The sequence below is a fragment of the Echeneis naucrates genome, chromosome 5, assembly GCF_900963305.1.
Source record: "Echeneis naucrates chromosome 5, fEcheNa1.1, whole genome shotgun sequence".
NCBI classification, from domain to species: Eukaryota; Metazoa; Chordata; class Actinopteri; order Carangiformes; family Echeneidae; genus Echeneis; species Echeneis naucrates.
Window position 1 is genome coordinate 7,263,889 of NC_042515.1, and position 23,476 is coordinate 7,287,364.

Below are 23,476 nucleotides of genomic sequence, written 5' to 3' on the forward strand. Positions count from 1 at the left end.
ACTAGGGAACCAAAAGGTAGATGCAACAGCTTCATTTACAACATACCATTAATCCTACAAAGCAGCAGCTGCTCAAAGGAAAAATCTACACATTAGATGGGCGGTTTAACTTCCTGATAATATCTATATTAAAAGTCTGAGGCTGAGCCATAACTGAAATATGAAAATCACCATCAGGTTTTCACATGTATCATTTTTCACATTTTAAAAATAAATCACATAACATGGCATTTCTGTTGTTGTAACTCTGAATGTATTTTTTTTTTCATGGCAAAGCTTTGTTTCTATTTATTAGTTGATCATTACATTCTGACACTTTTTCTTGATTGTAAATCTGTTAATGTAGGTTATGTTGATTAACAGCATTCATAAATAAAAGGCCAAGGCACTGCCTCTTGTTAAATAATATTTATACAGGAATTTCTCCTGTATGGTTTCATTATTTTCCTTTATATTGTGTTAAGTCTTGAGTAGATATTACACAGATATTGTGCACAAATATAATAATCTGCATATCAGATCATTGCGTTGCCAGTGCAGATAAAGAATGTGGGCATATTATAAGGCTGGTGTGTGGGTGGGTGTGTGTGTGTGTGTGTGTGTGTGTGTGTGTGTGTGTGTGTGTGTGTGTGTGTGGGGGGGGGGGGGGGGGGGGGGTCATGTAAATGACACAAATTTTAAGGCAGATGAAAACATTTCTTCAAGTTCATCACAAGTTACACACTCTTTGAAGGACGAGGCAGCACCAGCCTCAGCCCAATATCAACCACACAGGAAGGCATGTAAGAGAGAGGGATCCAAATGAGCTTGGCATCCCAGCCGGCACTGTATCTGGTGCGTGGGTAGGCAGCCATCAGTGCGTGCTCCATACAGTTGGTCACCTTGGTGAGGTCAGTGTCACAGATAGCATTCATGATTAACCGCTGGATCTTTATGTCTGAAAAGCACGAATGATATGAACAAAACGATGGACTGATATGCTCAAATGTATCATATTTAAATGTCCTATCATCCATCAAGTTTTCACTATAAAAAGAGAATATTAAGAATGAGTCTCAAATTTGAGTCATAAAACAGGCTCATTTGTGAACAATTAATCCTAATTTCTATTTTACATTTATAAAGATCTTAAGTTTGTAGAAATAAGGCCAGCAGCACTTACACTTATCCAGGTACTTGTCTCCATAACTGGCTTGAACTTCAGGGCTGAGCTGGTTCCACAACCGATCCAACTCTCTCTCAAGAGGTTCAAGACTCGTCACTGCGGTCTTGAAAAACCCAGGCTCAATGATACAGACATTGATGCCAAAGTAGTTTATATCCCTCCTGCATATAAAAAGAAAAAAATACAAGTTCACATTTTATATAATAACGCTTTAAATGAGTTTGATTTATAAACAAGTCTCCCTTTCAAAAGGTTTCAAAAAGGTTTAGGTTTTTAAAAGTTTCAGTTGTATTTAATGGTTTTATCAATAGTCAATCAGTTTTTTAATTCCAGTTTATTTCTAATTATAAATGGTGTCATTAGGTGCCATGCTTGGCTTGACAGATTGCGATTAAGTCTGTAAAACATATGAATGTTGGTTATGTGGTAAATAGAGCTTTTAAACTTAATAAGCAAGTTGCAGTCACACATGCTAAAAATCAGTTAATAAATTAAGTTGAAATTCTTTATAGGTTAGGGTTAAAAACACACACACCAGAAAAAAACGAGACAACTGGACAATCTGGCAAACCCTAACCTGATGCTTAGTTTTTAGTAAGCTCAGCTGAATTAAAGCACTGAGGAAGACCAACGTGTTTAGGCCAATATATATCCATCTGGCATGTATTTTATTGTGGAAATGTATGATGAGGTGATAGGAAAAGCACAGCATCCTTCACTCCACTAGTTCCTACCAGCACCACCTGCTTCCCTTCAGCTACCCATCCTCCTGCATCTCGTCTGTCCTTTGCTCCCCCCTACCACACAAATGTCATTTCACTACATAAAAATCAACAAACTAGCTTCCAGGGAGGACTGGTGATGGTCACACGTACTGAAATAATAAAATATTTAGCTGCAAAACAATAAATGCATCTATCTCATAAAAAGTTTACGCACCCTGTGGTCTTAAATTATGAGGAAAAATGCAGACCAGAAAAAAAGTATGATGAAATGCTTGCTGCCTGCACACCAATATCCCTCATATGCAAAGACTGATGTGTGTGTGACTGTCCTTATAATCACAATACACTGAAGGCCTTTGTACAGGATGGTAAAGGGCAGATTTGATCACTGGAAACATAATACTTTCTTTGTGTTGGCAGGACACACTGTATGTGCATGTAAAATGAGGTTGCAAGTCTTACCTGAGGCAGTCAGAAAAAGACTCCACCGCAAACTTGGAGATGCAGTATCCACCACCATTAGCAGCCACTCTACCCAGTACTGATGCAACATTTACAATACGGCCGCGAGCCTTTTTGATGAGGGGCAGGAAAGTCATTGTCATGGCAATTACTCCATTCATGTTGACTTTCATTGTACTGTGGAAGTCTTCCACTTTCATCCACTCTGAAGGGCCCATGGGTAATGAGCGACCAGCATTGTTCACGATACCCCAAAGCCCTGTAAAGGAAATCAAAGACAAACAGGGGAAGAGCGTGTCCATTAACTGAAATAATGTCATGTTTGTCATACAAGTCAAATCACTCCTCACCCTTCTCGCCAACCTCCTTTTCGGTAAACTCCAAGGCTTTCTGAATGCTGTCCTGATTAGTCACATCGAGCAGGATAGTTTTCAGATACGGTCCTGCCACCCGCTTCAGATCATCTGCTCCCTTCTCAGTGAGACAGCCGGCCAGCACGCGGAAACCTTTTCGATCAAGCTTCTTACACAGCAAGTTTCCAAATCCAGAGTCGCAGCCGGTCACCAAGACATACTTGTCAGTGATGTTCTCAATCTCCAGGCTGTCTCTGTACAGCCATACAATAACCCACAACACCACAAAGGTGGCACTGATGTACAGCCAAGCATTTTCCCTAAAAGAGAAAAGACAAGAGAATTTATAATAAAAGCTGTGACTTTAAGCGATATAAGCTGAAACGTTAGGCTACAGCTGTCGATTGTTGGTCAAAGTGTGCAGTGCTGCACCTTTTACATTACTTACCCTAAAAGGTTGTAGATAAACTCTGTATCCATGTTGCTTTCAGGATTGGAACTGGGCTGAAAAAACACCTTGAGCAAATGTTAATAGGAACTGACACAGCAAACTTCCAAATTTCGTGCAGACTAATTTCAGACATGCCTACAATTAAAACCTTACTCGATTTCATAATGACGTAGGGTCTTACTGAAGTATTATGCTGAACCTGTTCACTGAGAGCCCTCGCAGAAGAGTTGCTTGTTATACAGCACTGCTTTGAGCACATGAAAAATCTTTGGATAATACTCTTAAGGAAGAATGAAAGGCATTTGTGAGAGAACGAGACCTGAAAAAGGGGGGTGTGCATTGTTTTCAAGCATAAATTTAATGCCCGTGACACAGCTGCTTAGCTGCTCATTCTGAAAACCAATTAGTTTTTAGGTTTATTAGAGAGAAAACATTCTTCTGTGGGTTATATCAAAATTGCCTTCACTTAAATCAGACAGTGTATAACAGTGTTATCTAACACCAATATATTGCTGTTAAATTGGGGCATAATAATCCTGTAGATAGATAAAGGTCAGGTAGAGAATGTAAATTTTCTTTCACAACTGTAATAAATTCATCCTGAGAAAATACCGGAATGCTTCAAATAAATGCATATATCAATATAATCTGACCAGCGAACACAAATCAAACTTAAAACCTCAAGTCTTTTCTTTAAGATTGCGCTAGATATATTTAAACTATAAAATTGAATTGATTAATTTGCAATGGGAGATGACTATGACTATCAATAGAAAGGCTAATATAGAAAAACGACAAAAAAAAAAAAAAAAAAAAGAGCCAGAGCATGTATGACAGGAAAAATCATAATAATGAAAAATATTTGGGGGAAAAAAAAAAAAAAAAAAAACTAGATTGTCCTACCCGTTTTCTTTTTCAAGAAGTAATGGATGTCCACAAGTTATTCTTCCTCTTTCCTTTCCCTTTCTGGTTATTTGTCGGTCTTAACTCAGAGAGGCTGGTCAGACAGAGGCTTTATTCTTGTGGTTTATCCCTTAAGACAAGTACCACCACTAGTAATCCCAAATCCGCAACCATTTGGTTTGTGCATGTGTTGTGATAAAAACAGGCTTGTCAAAGATTGGGTTTACAGAAAACTGACTTTTCTGTACAATTTGGAACTTCCAATGTCTCACGGTGTGTTAATTTTAAAATGACATCTTTTAATTTGGAACTATCAATCAATCAATCCAGACTCTTTCTCTGGGTCTGCACACAAAAATTCTTAATACTTAAATATGTATAATAATCCCACATTTTAAGAGTACTGTGTGCTCTTAAAATCATGCATATAATCTTGGCTCAGTTCACTGACCTATTATATCAGTTTTAATCCTAAACAATATATGCTGTATATTCAACGTGACTATTTTGAGAGTATGAGCACCAAGTGGCTATTATGTATTAGACTGTATTGTGGTGTATCAATATTATGCTTTAACAAAACTTAAGTGTATTTTCTAAAGATGACTTGCCTAAATGCTGCAACTTCCAAGTCAAAATAAATTTGCACAATTTCTGTGTAAATGGCTTAGATAATGACATTTTCTAAACTGAGGTGATGTAACAAACCTCCTTTTGATAGAAAAACATATATTTCAATAGCATGTGATAAACTGACTGAGTGTCTGTTGCCTGGTTACTATACTAATAGTGTGCAGTGAAGGAAAGTGTTGGTCATGAACCACACCTGAAATGACATTAGGAAAAAAAAAAAAAAAAAAAAGACAGCAATGTGCATCATGACATAACTTTCCTTCACGTCACACATTCTTTCAGTTGAATCAGCTCAGCCAAGCAAATATTTATCCAGTGTACTTAGTAACTCAATAGCAGTGGTGTTGCAAAACCTTTCCCATATTAGACCTTGAAATACTAAAACTGTTACTTTGCTATTTTGAATTACAGCCACAGTTTATGAAAAAAAAAAAGTCCTTGACCCAATTAAAACCAAATTTCTTCTTGCCTATCACTGACACCTACTGTTTGTATAAAAAAAGAATTCTCTATAAAATCAACCTGATCAAACTTCCAATAAAAAAAAAGGCTCTTCATGCACATTTTGTCTAGTTTTTCATTGAGGTTTTGTGGATTACAGCTGTTGTGAAGCTTTACATACAGATACTGTATGTAAAGCTTCTGTGGATAAGATTTGGAAATTAAATTAGTCTAGCCTTGTTTCACACACTGGTGGATTTTTACATTTTATTAAAAACAATGTTCCATCATCAAAGTTATCTAACAAAAACAGTACAAACCTCACTGTACACAGACATGCATGTTTTAGGTATCAGGAGCTGAAAGTAAGCCTTCCTCTTTCAGTGGACACAGACATTAACGGTGGTTGGAATTTGCGGCCCCTCTAAGCTATTAGAAGCTGGTGAGCAAAGCTTTTACATACAACTAATTCATACCTGTCACTGCATGACATAGCATTTTCCATGATTTTTTCCAATTATCCATTCATCAATTTAATTCACTACTAAAGAGATTGTAGAACCTTTTCATTTTTAACACAAGCTTGATATTTCAACGACTTCAGCATCATTGTATGGTTTAATATTGTTCCTCGCACAAGAACTTATGAAATGATGCATGTTGTGCAGTTACCTGCCAAATGCAGCAGGCATTTAGCCTTACAATGTGATCATCAGCTTTAGCCCACACTGAGGCCACTGCTTGCACCTTTGCCAACAGCAGTCAACTTAATTTTACTTTCAATCCAGTGTATTTAGTTTCAGTTGTAAACCTTTCAACATGTCTTCCCGTTAAATTTATGAGGAGGCAGATTGAAGCTGACCCTTGTGTACATACTCCAAAGCTGTGGCGATGGTCCTCATATCCATCTCAATACTGCGGGCCCAGTTTTCCACATCACCAATTTCCTGTCCACAGAGTACAAAAACAGCGAGTCAATGGTTTCTACTTGGTACATTTATCAGTCTGGCCGTTTGTCAAGCTTCCTTTGACCCTCTGAAGATGACAAGAGCTGGATAATTGTATTGATGAATTGCTTTTACCACCTGTCAAATCTGCTTTGATCTCTTAGAAGCTGTGTCCTACAGCCCTTTCATGAAAGTAATCTCCTTTTAGTAAAGCTGATAAAGCAAGATCGTAAGATCTGATAAGTCATTCCAACTTTTGTAGCAATAATTGTATTTGGAAAGGCACACTACTGTACAGTTTCCTACATTTTTAATTTAGTTTTTTTTTCCCTTAACATTACCACTGAATCACATAACTCAATATAGTGTTGGTCCAATCCATCTCAAGACATGATTTGACAGGTAAATTTACAGGCTTATATAAACTGTAAAGAACGGTAGAATTTGTTTATTTTTTTTTATTATTTGATAAAGAACTTCTTAATACTTTCTGACATTTCTTGCTGATAAATTAAAATTAAAATTTAATAAATTATAAATAAATCTTACCTTTAGGGCCTGATTGAAACCTTCCACCATTGTGATCCATTGAGCAGTTTGTTTAGAGAACTGGCTCGCTTGCACCTGGAGAGTCTTCACCTCATGGTCAAGTTTACGCTGGTTCACATATGCCTGGGCAACACTGAAGAAAGAACAAAAACAACGAAGAGAAGCAGTATTGGTAAACCTATAACATATATGGTATACATATTTATGCAAGTGAGTTCTGCAATTAATTGCCTTGTTGATGTGTTCCAAAAACATACTGTTACATTAAAACTTGACTAAATCTTATGAAGTCTTATGAAGGATTTTGGTCATAAGCTTTTTCATAAAGGACCAGCACAACAATAGTCTTTGTATCCCACTCTTGTTCTTCAAGCTGATTGTCTTGGTTTCATCACAACTTTCACAATGTTAACAATCGTAATGTACGATTTGCAGCTGTGTCACACACTGGAACACTCTTATCCTGCCAGGAATTTAATGATTTCTTTTATTGGTTCAGAAAGAGGTGTTGGTGGCAGGTACCCTGGAGAGGTCAGCTTGACTTCAAATCTGCTCAGTGATTATGGTACACAGACAATATATAGAGCACTAATCAAGGGTTTGGACACAATTTCTTATTCATTTGAATGGCAAAGTGTGCCCAACCTTGGGACTGGTACTGTATATAAAGGACACATTTCATGATTTTAAATATTGGCCATATATCAGAGTTTACTTTCAACTCTGTAGGCTGTAATACTTGTTCAGTAACAACATTAGTTATCTATCTCAATTAAACATAACATTGTATGAACATAGTTAGTCAATCAGTTGCAAAGTAAGCTGTTATTCATTTTAAACCCCTTTAAGATGAGATTTAACTCATAACAAACTTTTCCGTCATCTTCTTATATTTTAATTATTTTTTAACGCAGTGAAAGTCATCTGCATAGGTTGTAAAGTCATTTTCAAGTCAAATGATCCAGATGCCTCCTGATGTGTTGTACTAGCAAAAGAGCAGGGTGTGAGATGAATATACATCGTCATATGTGGAATACACTTTGGCACAGGAGAGTTTTTATGAAGAGTGGGTCAGAGTTTCCAAATCCACAGCCATCCTTAACCTCAGTTTTTCTGTAAAGGCGAACAGCAAACATCGCTTTCATACCCAACGTTGAGGTGGTCAACCAGGGCTTCTGTCAGACATGTGGCTGCAGCTATGGCCTCACGCCTGCGACGCTCTGTGGAGGAAACAAAACCAACACAAACAAACAGCGACGGCTGTGAGTTAAAACGGGAGTCCGGAGCTTTGTTTTTAGCATCGGTTAGCATAGCAGCTAGCCGCTAAGAAGCACCCACCCTGAAGTTCCTTCCGCTCATTTTGCTTCGCTTGGTGCTCCTTCAGCAGGCGAGACAACATCCTCCGCGATAGTTGGAGTAACTTAGTAAATGGGTTATTGTTGAGTTAAGTGAGTAACATGACGCTGACGGCCGGAGGAAGGAAAGATGCTAACAGCTGACTAACGTATCCGTTATCACGAGACCAAGCTCGAGGACGTAATTTGTGGGCGTGACTAGAATGCTGACGCCAGCTTCCTGTAGTGTGACGCCATAACGGAACAAAAAGAGACTCACACAAACAACACACAAACTCTTTTAAAATGATTTGTTTTATCGTTTAAATGTAGACGGTTTCTTTTTTTGATTGTTGTACCAAAATGCATTTAAATTTCACATTATGTGAGACCTAAAAAAAAAAAAAAGAACTAAAAATAACTACTTACTAATGACTCTGCTATTATCTTTACCATTGATAACAACCATTCCTTAAGAAGGTTCTCTTTCCTCATCAACCTGTGAGGTCGCATGCGGTAAAGGTGCTCAGTTTAATTACCTTCATTAACGAAGGTTTAGATTCAGGAAGTAAGAAAAACTGTTTGCATGTCTTTGGACTGTTCAGTGTTCAAAGTGATATGTGCCATGTTATGTATTCACAATCGGACTGTGGATAGCCGCCTTCCCTTACAGCAAGAAGGTTCCGTATTCAAGTCCCGGTGCTTTCATTTTGACTTTTTGGGGATACATTAGATGTGGGGAGTGGTAAAGAACACATTCAGAGAAAAGAAAACATTTTTTAAACTCAACTTTATTAGAATTTTACAACACTTGCACTGCAAAACAGGACATCATTGATGCCAAACATAAAGCATTTAAACAATGCGGGCTCTAGTATAATCTCTGCGGCATCTCTATTCTCTAGGGAGGGGGCTCTGTGAAGGGGTGCGGTCTAGTCTCTACTGGGGATAACACAACAAGTGACAGCCTGCCCTGTCCATCAGTCACACCAATTAACCAATTAACTTTGACCAGACCAGGGGCCGAACTCACAAACTTCTTATTGGGGGATTTGCGCTAACCCCTATGCCACAATGCTGCTCAAGGTACACGGCAGAAAACTGGTATATCAACAACTTCCATCTGTATTTTTTATGTACATCCCAGTTAATATACAGGTGCAATATTATATTATTTTTATATTATAAATATGATAGATATATACTTTTATTTATCCTGAGAGAAATTCTAGTGGCGGCCGCCACTCCTAAATGAATGTAGAGGAAACAATGAGACAGGAAATCTCTGCATCAAATGTTTTATGCGTCCGAAAGTATTAAGAGGAATCAAGCAAAAACTAATGTCCCCTACAGAGGACAAAAATGAATTGCCGATTCTAAATAGGATATATTCGGCGATTTTATTCATAGACAGAAACTTAATTTCGTCTTTGAAATAAAATATGGTTCGGTGTTGTCGAATGAATTAAATTGTGTATAAAATTAGGAAAACTGTTGGAAAATGTTTTATAACAACGCTATTAAGGTTAAGGTTAATTTAAGGAATGTTGCTCACGATTTAATAAAAACTGCAGGTATTTTTTTACATATTGTTAGACATACTGCATCGAACATCTGTTGGTATGGTCGGCTTTTGTTTTGAAAATCTCGAACCGGAAAGGCTGGTCTTGTTCTGGCTAGCGGAACACGGGATTGTGCAGATGGCAGGCGGCTACCTGTCAACATCACAGGCATAAGTGAAACTAAAGTCCCGGAGTCTCTTTGTCGTCTGCTTAAACCAGGTACGGACATTTAATCGGTCGCTGAATGAGGAAGCTGGCTTTTCATCGATCGACTGATCGAAGCTGCTAAAGGAACCGCGAGCTGTTAGCATTACTCACGATAGTTAATGCTAAGCGTCGGCGTTGAACACGTCGGCGAGCAAAGTTCCCCCAGGTCCTGGTCGAGCCTCTCGGTTTCGTTTACATTTCGATTACACTTTATTTTAACTATAATCGTACTCGGTAATACGGAACAGGACGGTGTTAGAAGCTGTCTTGCCAACAAAGCCACTCTCGGCTAACCCCGAAGCTAGCCTGATAGTTAAAGCTATTAAGCTACAGTTAGGCTGCTTGTTTGTAGCAGGTAGTCCTCTGACAACTTTAGGCTGCTACCCGATACACAGCACCTCTATCACATAAACTATATTAAGGCACACCACTCCCCTTTTCCTGTCATTTGATATTAACCACCTTTTTTGTTTGGTTAGAGGATGCTTTCACAGATTAACTAGGTAGGTGTTAGTGACACTTAATATAGCTAACTTAAGGATGGGATTTTCTATTCGGTGGTTGCTCGAAATAGCTAAGATTAGACCAAGTCACTGGCTAACGTTGCTCCGTTTAGCGGACATGACATTAAATTACGCAAGAATAAGGAAGTAGACAGAACCTGACCAAAATGAAATAAAAAATTAAAGTCAAATTAAAATATGTACACTTTATGTCATCTGAATTCTTGTTCTCAAACAAATTCCCTTGAAATATTATGAGAAGTATTGTGTGGTAGTCTTGTCTTTTGTTGTGTGACTCAGCATCACTAGAAGCACTCTCATAGCTTTTGTTTTAGATGGATATCTTCCTCAATCCATTCTTGCCTTAGTACTTCAAGGCAGGCTATATTTTCCTCTTATGCCAACCTATTCAATTACTTTGAGTGGCTTACATGCATAGAGACTTTCCTGCTTATGTTTGATTTCCCTCCTTGCAGTTGTTGCAGTTCCTTTTGGTGCACCCAACAAGGCTTTAGTGTTATGGATGAGCCATGAAGTCCCAATTACAAGTCACAGGTAAGTTCTTGTCATACGTGTTGAGCATTGCTTGACTTGGTGTTATTAAGTTTCTGTTTAAAAACAGTTAGAGAACTGTCTGTCTATTTTGACTATAAGCACTTGGAGGCACAGGAAGAAGTTGTAAATCAATATTCATACCTGTGTGATAGTTGCAAGTGGCAGCATCCCTACTAAATACAAACTTTGATCAATTTTACTTATAGCTACTAAAAGTTAAAGAAAATGTATTAATTACATGAAGTCAAAACAAATGCAGCAAGTGGACAGATGTTTGTAAAAATAATCTGACATTTTCTTGTTTTTCTAGTAATTTCAGCCAGGCTGAAGGAAAACAAAAAGAACTGGTTTGGCCCCAGTCCCTATGTTGAGGTAGTTGTGGACGGTCAGTCAAAGAGGACTGAGAAATGCAACAATACACACAGTCCGAAATGGAAGCAGGCTCTCACAGTGTAAGTATGACTGTTATCTTTGTACTAGAGGAAGAAGCAGTTCAACAAATAGCTGTTGAAGTATTTGATCTGGTCTCCATAATACTATAGATATTATTATTCCAAATAGTATTTTCTACCTAGCATCTGATATATCTGAATGAAAATCACAGGTGAACCCAAATTGATATTGTGTCAAACAATGAGTGTTTTGTATGATAATTGTTGATTGTTGCTTGTGGCTTTGCAATTGAAATACGGCCCAATATTTACTGTTTAGTAAATCATATCACTCGCCAAAGGGTTATTTGGGCATGATAATTTTTCAGCATTAATAATCCGAGCACCGTTTCTCAAATTCAGAGATTCTAACAAATCTAAAATTGAGTCTGTTGTTATCACCTTAGAACTCATAAGCAATGTCTTAAAATAGTTATCTGATCTTACCAAAAATACACTCTACTAGTGTGATGCCAAACATAGATGAGCAAACAAATCTTCACATTGAAGTATTAACCAGAAATAGTTTGGAAGGAACTCCCCACAAATGATAAAAAAAAAAAAAAAAAATGGTAGCAGAGAGATGATGATATAGCCTTCTAGGGACCCAAAAGAATACAACAATAATCACTGAATGATTTCCTCACATCGATTAATTTGCATCATCCTTTCACTTTTTGACAGAATTGTCACTCCGGTCAGCAAGCTGATTTTCCGTGTTTGGAGCCACCAGACACTAAAGGCAGACATCCTGTTGGGAATGGCCACACTGGAGATCCGTGAGACCCTTAAGAATAATGACCTGAAATGTGAGTCTTCCATACTTTCTTACTGCTATGGACTCCTCTTTTGGTTTGCAGTTGTATTTTTTCTGCTTCTGAGAGATCAAACAAAATAGTTGATTGGACACTTCATACTAACTTTTCAGACAACAATTATCTTGTTTATATGTTTTGGGATAATAAATTGTAACTCTTGTAATCTCACTTTCTGTGTTCAATTTGTGTATCTTTGTCTATTAGCACATCTTTATCTGACAGACATGCATGCTTTAAACGCTATACACACTTTTTCTGTAAGAGTGCATATGTGTCTAAGTTGGTTATGCAAATGCTTTATTGGGCTTTGATAAGATTAACAACGAGCATTGATACCACTCAATAAGGCTTTCTTCTCATTGCAATAAAGGTCTTATCATAGTTTCTGACCTTTTGTCCCCAGGATGTGTTTTCTTTTCTTTTCTTCAGACCTGACCACCATGCTCAACCCATGTGACATAAACATCTGGCCCATATTCTGAGTTAAAGCTGCCTGCTCTAAATTTGCTAGCTTTGCTAGCCTTGTTAGCAGCCTCTTAAGGCCACATTGCTTGATAGAACGCATGTGACGAAAGTGCTTTTTTTTCCCATTGTTTCTTTTGATTTTACCAGCAAGTTCACTCGTTTTGATATTGAGCATCTCAGAGACAAACAAAGCATATTTCCATTTTTTTTATGATGTTGATGGGGTTAATTATATGATGAGTTCACCTGAGGTGTGTTGTTGAATCCTCTGAATTAAAAGCTCCTGTAGTGTCTTCAACATGATGATTCTGTTCCCTATCCCAGTGTGCGAGGTGGTGCAGACACTGCACCTGTGCTCTGAGAGAGACCCCAAGGATGTTGTGGGTGACCTTTCAGTTTGTCTGGACGGCATGCAGGTGGATGCTGAAAGCTTTGCCCTGGCAGAGAGAGAACATGGTAAGGAAGCAAACACACAATTAAATCCAATATAAAGTGCTCTTGCCCAATGTTAGCTGGGATTGGCTCCAGCACCCACCCGCGACCCAGAAATGGAAAACTGGTAGAATGTGAATAAAGGCATGAATGAATGAATGGACATAATGATGTTAGTGCATAAGTCAAGCTGGTAATGGAAAATCACTCCGTTACACACTTTCATTTACAGCTCATCCAGGGAGCATTGTAAAATGCTGCCCTTTCAAATATTTGGAATACAGATTTTTTATATGTAAAATTTGATCATTCTTAACAAAGAATTTTTTTTTATCATCATTAAACATAGAAAGAGCTAAATGTTTACACCAAAAAGTATGAGCTATCATGTTGTTTTTTTTTCCATATATAAAAGTTGGGACTCTTCGTTGAGTTCTGCTTACTGAGTATAAATAAATAAATGCCCATGGGTTAAAAAAAAGGTTGTCTTGCCAATTGCCTGTAATTATAGGAAATATGCAATCATACAATTTACACAATAATTTTGTGTTCATTTTGTCAATTATCTTCTTTTTTTTCTGTCATTCTAGCAGCTGTTCCAAATGGAAATACGAAACAAAATGGAGACACTGGCAACAGGTTTAGTAAATCCAAAATTGTTGCATTATAATGCCACTCATCAATCTCATATCTACTCTATAACTCAAAGAACAAACCTTACCTTAAGCGGTATATCAGTAATTTTTCCATTTTGATCCCCAGGTCAAGCAGAGATACCTCACCCTCCAGTGATTCAGAGGAGTGGGTCATTGTTCCCAATGGTCCTTCTGTCAATGGTACAATTTCTCCTTCACGGTCTCCTGGAGGCTCTGGTGCTTCGCGTCCTCCTAGACCAACACGGCCTCCTCCTCCAACACCGTGCAGACCAGCAGCCTCACCAAGTAAGAAAAGCAAGCATCATTGAATTCAACTTCATTGCACATTTTCACATACCAAGGATCATATACACCCTGTGTGTAACAATTGTACAATACAAATTATTTCACAGAATTTCTGCCCTTGCTTCTCTCCACAGCCTCTTCTAGTAGTTCTTCTCCAAGTGAGTTGAGTGAAGCCCCAGCTTCTGATGGCTCCTCTCAGGTGTCTGCCAGTGGATGTTCAGATCAACAGGATGACTCAGGTGCAGCGTCTGCAAGGCCCTCACAGCCAACATCTGACCCGAAACCAGGAGCCTCCACCTCAACAGCTGTGGGCACAACAACTCCAAGAATCACACCCATGAACAATGGTCCCTTACCACCAGGGTACAAGAGCTAAGCTTGTTTCTGTTTTCATCATTTTCATTTCAGCCTTGGAAACATTGGAGTGCTAAAATTATTTGTCTCATTTCTATGTATATTGAAGAATTTTCCGTAACAAATTGCTTACTCCGCTGTTGTCCCCCAGTTCTAAACCCGTTTCCTTTGTCTTTGCTCACTCATTTTGTATTGGCTTTGCAGGTGGGAGCAAAGGGTGGACCAAAATGGTCGAGTGTACTATGTGGATCATATTGAGAAAAGGACAACCTGGGAAAGGCCTGAGCCTCTACCTGCAGGGTATCAAAACACCAGATCCATTTCTAATTAATAACACCAGTAATAAAAATAACAATACTGATAGAGATTTCTGACCTCACCAGTTTTTGAAAATCTTCAGAAAAACTATTTGCTCAGACTCAACATAACATTTAATAATTACACTGAATTACGAAACCTATTAAGTGACAGCTACCTTGCTCTCACTCTCCTTCTCTGTAGGTGGGAGCGACGGGTGGACCCAATGGGTAGAGTGTACTATGTTGACCACATGACACGAACCACAACATGGCAACGTCCCACGCAGGAGTCAGTGCGTAACTATGAGGAATGGCAGCACCAGCGCAGCCAGCTGCAGGGAGCAATGCAGCAGTTTAATCAGAGGTTCATTTATGGGGTGAGGGTTTAAGATTTCTCACAAATGTTATTCATTCAGATGTTCAACATTTTTAATGTGATGTCCCAAGGATTGTAAAGTTTGTTTTTACTTAATCAACATGTCCTGTTCAGCTCCAAGACCAGCTAGCAGCTACAGCCAATAAGGAATTTGACCCACTGGGACCTTTGCCACATGGTTGGGGTAAATATCACCATTTACAGAATTAGACAAAAAAAAAAATGCACGACACACACACACGTTTATTTTATGATTATTATTTCTTTTTGGGGGACCAGAAAAGAGAACAGACACCAATGGCAGAGTGTATTTTGTTCATCATCCAACACGGACAACACAGTGGGAAGACCCCAGGAGGCAAGGGTAAGTGTATGCTTGTGTGTGTGTGTGTGTGTTTGTAACCATGACTGCTATTTTCACACACTGTTATGTCTAGTATAAATGACTGTCTTGTTAAAATAAAGTCATATTGTCAGAAAACATTTCACCTTAACTGTGCATTTCCTTTATTGCCTGTGAGAGGCACTAATGTTGCGCTAACTTGCTCATTATAAGCAGACATTCAAGTAATCTGGCAGTTCTGAAGGTAACAGGTAGTTTCACATAAAAAGGGTTTTCAAAGAATATTGATTTGATTCCAAACATCATTAAAAATCATCAGACCGTGCATTGTGTGTCAAAGTTTTTTTGTTCTGTTTTGTTTTTTACATTTTAACTTTTTTTTTTTTTTAAGGCTCACACATTTGTATATTCCTTTGTGTTTGTGTTGTTCAGGCTTCTGAATGATAAACCCCTGCCTGATGGTTGGGAAATGAGGTTCACCGTGGATGGTATTCCCTACTTTGTAGACCACAACAGGCGAACCACAACCTACATTGACCCCCGCACTGGGAAATCTTCACTGTAAGTTGTCAAAGTGTATGTGTAAAATATTTTACATTCGAATATAACTTTTCCTCTTTGATTATGCCAAAAATTTGAACAGTACTTCAATTAATGTAATTCATAGAATATAGTAATCTCTTTGACATTACACAAAGGAAGTAGATTATTTGTCAGGCTCCAAAACGTGCATTATAATATTGCTATAATTTTGACAAACGTGTTTTGTTGGGGCTTGTGCCAAGCAAACATGTTAATTTACATCTGAAGAATGTGATTTGTATGCTGGTATCTCACTAACCGTAGGACTACCAATACACATTTCACCTTATTCAAAAAATGGCAGCTACTGTGATTTGAATATTGAACTTGCATATACATAGATATATTTTTTTCTGATCCTTCCCTCAGTGAGAATGGACCACAGATAACCTATGTCAGGGACTTTAAAGCCAAAGTGCAGTACTTCAGGTTCTGGTGTCAGGTATGTGCTATTGAACATCTCTGCACAAGTGCTGAAAGGCTTTATCTCTCAATAAAGTAGTTATTTCTTCACTTTCAAAAGTGTACTGATACTTTATATCTGCTGGTATGTCGGTATGCGAAGGTAAAACATAAGCCCAGTTTTCTGATGAAAAAAATGTAAGCATTTATATATTTCATGTTTTATTTCCTCTCTTAGCAAATGTCGATGTCTCAGCACATTAAGATTACAGTCTCGAGGAAAACATTGTTTGAGGATTCATTTCAACAGGTGATCATCTTAATACCACATCTTCTTGCTCTTTTTTGTTTGCCAACACTGTGTCATTGCTCAAGGTGTGGAACTTTCGATCATTTTTTTTTTTCTGCATTCAAAGATCATGAGTTTCCACCCACAAGATCTGAGGCGAAGATTGTGGGTTATATTCCCTGGGGAGGAAGGCTTGGACTATGGAGGTGTAGCCAGGTAACTGAACTTCTCAAATAGCATTTTATGATTCATTAGGTGTGCTCTGTCCATATTGACACCCATGTTGTAATAAATGTTGTATTATAAAGCAGCTATTATAAATAAATAATAGCAGTGAAAGATTTGGTTTCTTTATTAAGTCCTGAGCTTCAGATTTTGCAAACCACTCCACTGATACGGTATGACTTGTTCTCTTTTGTTTTTTGTTATATTTTCAGGGAGTGGTTTTTTCTGCTGTCCCACGAAGTTCTAAACCCCATGTATTGTCTGTTTGAGTATGCCGGCAAAGACAACTACTGCCTGCAGATTAACCCTGCCTCTTACATCAATCCTGATCACCTCAAGTACTTCAAGTTCATTGGACGCTTTATTGCAATGGTATCTGCACTTATTTTAAACACACCTAAATGATACAAGTGTATGAGCACAAGGTGATGGCGTGATTAATTTGGCTGGCATGATGAATGTGTCACCTGACAACGCTGCCTTTATTTTTCTCTAGGCCTTGTTCCATGGGAAGTTCATCGACACGGGTTTCTCTCTTCCCTTCTACAAGCGTATCCTGAACAAACCTCTTGCGCTCAAAGATCTGGAGTCCATTGATCCAGAATTTTACAACTCACTCATATGGATCAAGTAGGTCTGGGGATTAAACCCTTGATATGTGTTTTGGTGGGTTGAGCAGCTGACGGAGATGTGCATAATTTTTATGGACAGCTTGAATTGCATCACCATCAATATGTATCCTAATTACTTTATAGTGAAGGTACCACATGATGAACCTCATTAATCAGTTGTAACCCTTTTTGCTCATTTTAACTATGCTAATCCTGATAATGACTCTCTGGCCTGCAGGGATAACAACATAGAGGAGTGTGGCCTGGAGATGTTCTTCTCAGTTGACAAGGAGATTCTGGGGGAGGTCACTACCCATGAGCTGAAACCAGATGGAGGGAACATCCAAGTAACTGAGGAAAACAAGGAAGAATACATCAGGTACAGCTGAATCGTGCATTCCTCCTCCTCATTTACACTCAATATTACATTTATTGATTAACTTCGTGGCATCCAGGCTTACTCTCAAGAATAGCAATGAAGAGTACCAAACAGTGCAGAACTTTCTCAAGTTAGGTCTTCAGTGAATTTTACTGTGTTTGTCTTTGTATCATTGCATTCAGATTGGTGGCAGAGTGGAGGCTGTCCAGAGGTGTGGAGGAGCAGACTCAGGCGTTCTTCCAGGGCTTCAATGAAGTTCTGCCGCAACAATACCTTCAGTACTTTGATGCGAAGGAATTAGAGGTAATGAACTAACTATTCTCTCCAACATTTACCTAAAACAGGAAGGGTTAGGGTTTGAGGTTTCCATAGATTCAGAAAGAAGAAACAAAAAACTTTTTATTTTAAGCATGCTCTATATCAAAAAAAGGTGTTTCTTTATTCTTATCTGTAGGTCATGCTGTGTGGTATGCAAGAGATAGACCTTGTGGACTGGCAGAGAAACACAATCTACAGACATTATGCCCGAAGTAGCAAGCAGATACTGTGGTTCTGGCAGGTTGGTACATATTTACTGCAGCACTGACTGTTGAGTTGATCTGCAAGAGCACAACACAATTTCTGATGAATCCCTTCCCAATCAATTCTACACAATAGTAGTCAAGTTAATGCATCATATATTTTCTTTTGTTTTCATTTAAATTAAGAGTTGTGAGATTCTCAAAACTTTCAAAGAGATAGTTAGGAATTCATAGTGAAATATAGAATAAAATTGTCATACTGGATTTGTTCAAGGTTTTTAACATAGAAAGCTCTTTTGACAGTTTGTGAAGGAGATGGACAACGAGAAAAGGATGAGACTGCTGCAGTTTGTCACCGGAACTTGTCGGCTTCCTGTTGGTGGCTTTGCTGACCTCATGGGTATGCAGAATGAGTGCAGATGCTGTACCAAGTATCACATCAGATTAGCCTCTTTGATTTAAATTTTTCCCCCTCGTTTTATTGATTTAATACAGGAAGCAATGGCCCCCAGAAGTTCTGCATCGAGAAAGTTGGCAAAGACAACTGGCTTCCACGAAGCCACACATGGTAAGACCCATTGTGCTGCTTTCTACTTCCATCAAAGTCCTCCTCCTTCATCTGAATTGATGATTAATTGAAAGATGAAGCAATCATGGCCTAACCCTCTGATTCAACCATATGCAAAGCATTCCTTAATTGTTAGTCTTTGGCATATGAAGTTATGTAACACAATATTACACCGCACTGTGTGTGCATCCTAAAGTTGTTTATTTTGTAGATGCTCTTGTGCAATATCATGCAAATAAATTCACAGGAAAACTAGTTTGGCAGGGAAATGTTGACATACCCCCCCCCCCTTAAGAAAAAAAAAAAAAATAATAGTACATCTTTTCACTTATGTATGTTGTATTAACCATGTACAAAATTATTAGGTGGCATTGTTTGTATCATCAAAGTTGTAGTTATTCATTTAGAGTTCTCTACTTTTTCTATTTTCTAATTTATCTTTGAGTCTCCTACTGCTTTTTTTTTCATGCAATTTGTGTGTATTTGCCTGCTGTAATTGGGTAGATCCCCATTATAATGAACAGCATACATCTGAGGGGTTACCTGTTGAATCAAATATATTTTGTGAAGAGTCATATAGTGTCTCCTTTCTCTCTGAAGCTTTAATCGTTTGGACCTCCCTCCATACAAGAGCTATGAACAGCTGAAGGAGAAGCTCATATTTGCCATAGAAGAGACTGAAGGCTTTGGGCAGGAGTAATGCAACAACAGCAGGAGCTGCAGGATGGGATGGAGGAGCAGTGGGCTGGAAGGACCCATATCCATTTTAGACAAGAGCACTTTTTAGCAGATTCTTCTTGCAACCAGGAGCTGCTCATATTGGTAGATGAAAGTACTTTTTCTTTATTTTTTCCTGTCACATTATCACATGCAGCAGCAACTGTTTCTAAATTGTTAGTTAGATTCATGTTTACAGAATCATTTAAAGACTTACTTTACTCTACTCGAGACCAGTGAATCCACCTTACTCTGTTTCAACTACCAAACATGGCCACTTACTGCGAAATCCCCACCCAAATTGGACGATCAGAGGGAGACACCTTTCTCACTGACATGTCTGCACTTGCTTCACATTGCGCAAGAGCAGTTTCTGTACGTATGTCTGTGAGAATTTTCAGGATTGACTTCTTAAGGGCCTTATTTTAGGTCTGCAGAATGTACAATTCCAGAAGAAAGAATCGTGTTTGTGTGTTTTGGCTTAAAATAAAAAGGTTCATATCTAAAAGCACCATAAAAGGCACATAGGTGATTTTGGGTCTTTCAGGCCCAACTTTATGTTATGTTATTTGTTGTTGTTGGATGGATGGATGAATGAATAGATGATTTTTAGCTTTTTGACTGACACCAACAGGACACTTTGATAAATACAATCATGCTCATTTTAATATTAATTTCTCACATGCTGACAGATTGAGCTCTCTCTACTTCATAGTGAATTGGAAAATTTTAACATTTTTAACATCTTCTGTAAGCAGTAAGAAGGCTGTGATTGTTCTTAAAGAGAGGTTGTATTTTTATGTGCAATAGTTTCGTAGAGAACTTTTTTTGTCGATAAGGAGCCAAACTGATTTGTTTGATCAATTTTACAAAATTTTAGGTTTCAGCGTTTGCTATTGATTAAAATTCATGATGTGAGTGGAGAATATTATACTGTACATACTGGAAGTGCTTAGTTTAAGATTTCATTTGACAAATTTTTGCCAACAGGGTCTGCCTATAATATCAGCCTTTTTGATCACTGATAAACAATTCCCTTATGAGTGAGTATGAGGTATTTCTGAAGTCTCTCAATAAATATAAGTTGTTACTGATGAAGTGGGAGCATTAGGGTGCATTATGTAACAGAAAACAATTATTTGTTGAATAATGGCCTATCCCCACTGAACGGTTGCCAATTTTCTGGTACATATCCAGAATTAAGTATTCTCCTAGATCAGTAATGAAGATACTGAACCCCAAACCTTTAAATGTGTGAAGCGACTAATGTAGTTTATGTAAACGTATTTACAAAGTAGAAATGTGTCTTTGATGTCTTAAGAGATAAAATTCACCCAAGAAGTGGATCCCCTTGAGTGGCTTGTTTAAACTGATAATGAGATATGAATAATGTAAAAGTAATTGGCCCTAGTTTTATAGGGTGTTATTATTCAGATTTATATTGTGATAGAGTTTTCCTTTTTCAGAAATAGTTTCACAAATGTCAAACTCAGTTTGTTTTTTAGTATAAAGTAGTTTATAATTTTAAGAAAAGGACTATAGACCCAATCTACCAAAGGTTTTGTTTTTTTGTTCTTGCTTTTTTTTTTTTTTTTTTAGAACAATTTGACAGAAAGTTTAAGTCAACAACTATAATCCTTTAACCCCTTTATCCCCTGAATGAATTACACGTTTCGTCAGCTGTCACTATTATACTACTAGTTTTCAGTTTCCCCATGTTACCCACTGCAAGGTACATAAATGAGACGAAAGTGGTAGCGCTGCTCTTAATTTTAAGAATAGGGACAGAAAAGAAATGTAAAAATATTTCATAATTTAAACTAAATTAATCGTTCCCCTTAAAGCCAGTTTTAAGGAAAGCTTAGACTTTCTCGGTTATATTTTACCTTCATCACTGTGGAATTGAAATGTGTCCTTAACCAACCTATGACAAATTGATATGTATTTGTACACAGTATTAGTTTGTGTTCCGACTGCGTGTTTATATGAGGTCTTGTTGCTTAAAATGATGGAGCAGATAAATAAGCTGTAATGAGACATTTTATTAGTAGTAAAATTCAAGCTCTGTAGTGTGTGCATAAGTGGCATGGTACATCATTACATGGCATCATTTTGTATGTATGCATTGCAGATCAGATTTCTAATTTAAATTCTCTAAACGTCACTCAACTGAAACAGAAAAGCTTTTGGTTGTTCTCACTGTCAGCTCTCCTTTACTGATAAATTGACCCTAAATATGTTTTACTTGCTTCATACTTAATTGTGTCAGATGTTTTACATACACTTACTCCCTCTCTGGCAGTAAATGAATCCACACACACTTTTCAAATCCCAGTGTGTTGCTACAGGTGTGCAGACTTGTGAAGAGATTATTAATGTAAAATAATAAATCCATGATTTTTCTCCTTTTTTAAGTGTTGTGATTAAAATGTTGACTGTTAAATATGTTAACATGTTAAAATTACAACTAATGAAATAGCACCTTGACACTCCAAACTAGCTGAATTAACCACTTGACTGTTTAATCACTACTGTGTTCCAGATCATGGGGCAATTAAATGTATAGAAATATGCAAATTAGTCTTTTAGTTGTATTGATTACATTGTAAATCATGTTGATAGTGTAATCACCGTTTCTTTTTTTGAAGTTCTAACTTTTTCTAAAAATTGGAAGTCATTGGTTGAGAACTATTTATTTGGAGAATGGGCTTCAGGTAATGGTGAACAGGACTGATTGAAGGGAGACAAAAAAGTAATAAAATGATTTTAACACTGGGCTCATGTTGGTCTTTTGTGAAGTATAATGATGATTGTTATTACATTTCTCACAACTGGTTAAATATACGCACATTTTATTTGTATATTTCTTAACAAAGTCAAGGCAACTGTTTTCAATATTTCATATATTGTCATATCTGACAATGTGAAAAAATATTTTTGGATATTTTATGCAGGGGTGGACAGCAACAAAGTAAATTTACTTGAGTACTGTACTCAAGTACAGTTTTTGAGTATCTGTACTTTTCTTGTGTATTATTTTTGGGGGATACTTTTACTTTTACTCCACTACAGTTTTATTGATGCTCTTGTCACTCGTTAGTTTTGTGCTAGTCTAACATTACTCGTACATCGTTAATTGTTAATTGTATTTTTACTTTTTGTAACACACACACACCTCTGCGTGTGTTCCAGGTAAGAATATGGCCACAAAAATGACCCCGCATTAGCTTGTAGCCAGTGTTTGGATGTCCTGTGTGTCACTCTGTGACCTGACTGCAGCTACAACCCTCTCCTCTCTGTCTCTTCTTTCTGATGGAGCTACCAAACTCAGCTGTTTCTGACAAAGATAACGTTTTGTGTCGGACTTTAACACAAGCTAGGCTAACGGACGTTAGCATTAGAGCTGGTCAGTTAGCTTACGCTACAAGCTAACTGCGCCGTTTCTTACCTTAACGTTTCTCGTCCCAGCTTTTTAAAATATTTGTTTATAAAATTTCTTACCTTTTATTTTCTTATTCTTCTTTCTTTTCCTTTCTGATCACCGGACTGATGCTGACATTTTCCTACCGAACAGAGAGCAGCCTGGCATAGCAACAGTAACCAAGGGGGGCGGGGCTTAGCGAAGGGTCGGGGAATTCAAAATGCTTTACAGATACAGAAAAAAAATTACAAGAAGGCAGATAGATTCATTACATAAACCATTAAAAAAAGTAATGATAATTTAATGGATTAAAAGATAGAAAAAAAATCACAGATAAAATACTTTAAGTTGCCATATGCACACCTAGGAAGTAGGAAGAAAACAAATAAGAAACTTGAGTAACTCATATTATATAATCATTTCCACAAATAACCTTATTTTGAAAAATTATTCCATAGTTTAATGAGGGCCCAGTTCTGGGTCCCCCTCTACCCTGGGCTTGGGACACCAGA

General features: G+C 37.6%; 3 protein-coding genes across 4 annotated transcripts; 1 reads left to right on the forward strand and 2 right to left on the reverse strand.

The window, feature by feature from the left end:
- Positions 1-649: 649 nt before the first annotated feature.
- rdh5 (retinol dehydrogenase 5 (11-cis/9-cis)) lies at positions 650-3,922 on the reverse strand. Its single transcript, XM_029501715.1, has 5 exons — positions 3,154-3,922; positions 2,703-3,025; positions 2,353-2,611; positions 1,163-1,326; positions 650-937 (listed from the first exon to the last, which is right to left on the reverse strand). Exons 1-5 carry the CDS (start codon positions 3,183-3,185, stop codon positions 717-719), a joined length of 999 nt encoding a protein of 332 aa, XP_029357575.1. The 5' UTR covers positions 3,186-3,922; the 3' UTR covers positions 650-716.
- A 1,247-nt stretch (positions 3,923-5,169) lies between these two features.
- Positions 5,170-8,157, reverse strand: bloc1s1 (biogenesis of lysosomal organelles complex-1, subunit 1). The gene is made up of 4 exons (XM_029501717.1): positions 7,968-8,157; positions 7,777-7,849; positions 6,630-6,762; positions 5,170-6,080 (listed from the first exon to the last, which is right to left on the reverse strand). The coding sequence occupies exons 1-4, from the start codon at positions 8,026-8,028 to the stop codon at positions 5,970-5,972; spliced, it is 378 nt and encodes a 125-aa protein (XP_029357577.1). The 5' UTR covers positions 8,029-8,157; the 3' UTR covers positions 5,170-5,969.
- Positions 8,158-9,632: 1,475 nt separating this feature from the next.
- itcha (itchy E3 ubiquitin protein ligase a) lies at positions 9,633-22,322 on the forward strand. 2 transcript variants are annotated; one of them, XM_029502358.1, is made up of 24 exons: positions 9,633-9,744; positions 10,712-10,790; positions 11,101-11,242; positions 11,906-12,030; positions 12,829-12,960; positions 13,527-13,575; positions 13,699-13,877; positions 14,012-14,240; positions 14,436-14,531; positions 14,733-14,907; positions 15,021-15,090; positions 15,186-15,270; positions 15,682-15,810; positions 16,201-16,273; positions 16,472-16,543; positions 16,650-16,738; positions 16,960-17,119; positions 17,244-17,377; positions 17,597-17,737; positions 17,920-18,040; positions 18,192-18,296; positions 18,562-18,658; positions 18,754-18,826; positions 19,427-22,322. In XM_029502358.1, exons 2-24 carry the CDS (start codon positions 10,766-10,768, stop codon positions 19,524-19,526), a joined length of 2,601 nt encoding a protein of 866 aa, XP_029358218.1. In that variant the 5' UTR covers positions 9,633-9,744; positions 10,712-10,765; the 3' UTR covers positions 19,527-22,322. The 2 variants fall into 2 exon arrangements, with proteins under 2 accessions (XP_029358218.1, XP_029358219.1); XM_029502359.1 differs by having other exon boundaries at positions 13,530-13,575.
- The last annotated feature ends 1,154 nt before the right edge of the window (positions 22,323-23,476 follow it).

Coding starts and splice junctions, on each gene's coding strand:
- rdh5 (XM_029501715.1), bottom strand. CDS start 3,185: ATGGATACAGAGTTTATCTACAACCTTTTAGG. Junction 1,327..2,352: donor TCTTTTTCTGACTGCCTCAG/GTAAGACTTGCA, acceptor TTTTATATGCAG/GAGGGATATAAACTACTTTG. Junction 938..1,162: donor AGACAAGTACCTGGATAAGT/GTAAGTGCTGCT, acceptor CGTGCTTTTCAG/ACATAAAGATCCAGCGGTTA.
- bloc1s1 (XM_029501717.1), bottom strand. CDS start 8,028: ATGTTGTCTCGCCTGCTGAAGGAGCACCAAGCGAAGCAAAATGAGCGG. Junction 6,763..7,776: donor GTTGACCACCTCAACGTTGG/GTATGAAAGCGA, acceptor TTCTTTCTTCAG/TGTTGCCCAGGCATATGTGA. Junction 6,081..6,629: donor GTTTCAATCAGGCCCTAAAG/GTAAGATTTATT, acceptor CTCTGTGGACAG/GAAATTGGTGATGTGGAAAA.
- itcha (XM_029502358.1), top strand. CDS start 10,766: ATGAAGTCCCAATTACAAGTCACAG. Junction 13,878..14,011: donor CAGACCAGCAGCCTCACCAA/GTAAGAAAAGCA, acceptor TTCTCTCCACAG/CCTCTTCTAGTAGTTCTTCT. Junction 17,120..17,243: donor TTGGACGCTTTATTGCAATG/GTATCTGCACTT, acceptor ATTTTTCTCTAG/GCCTTGTTCCATGGGAAGTT.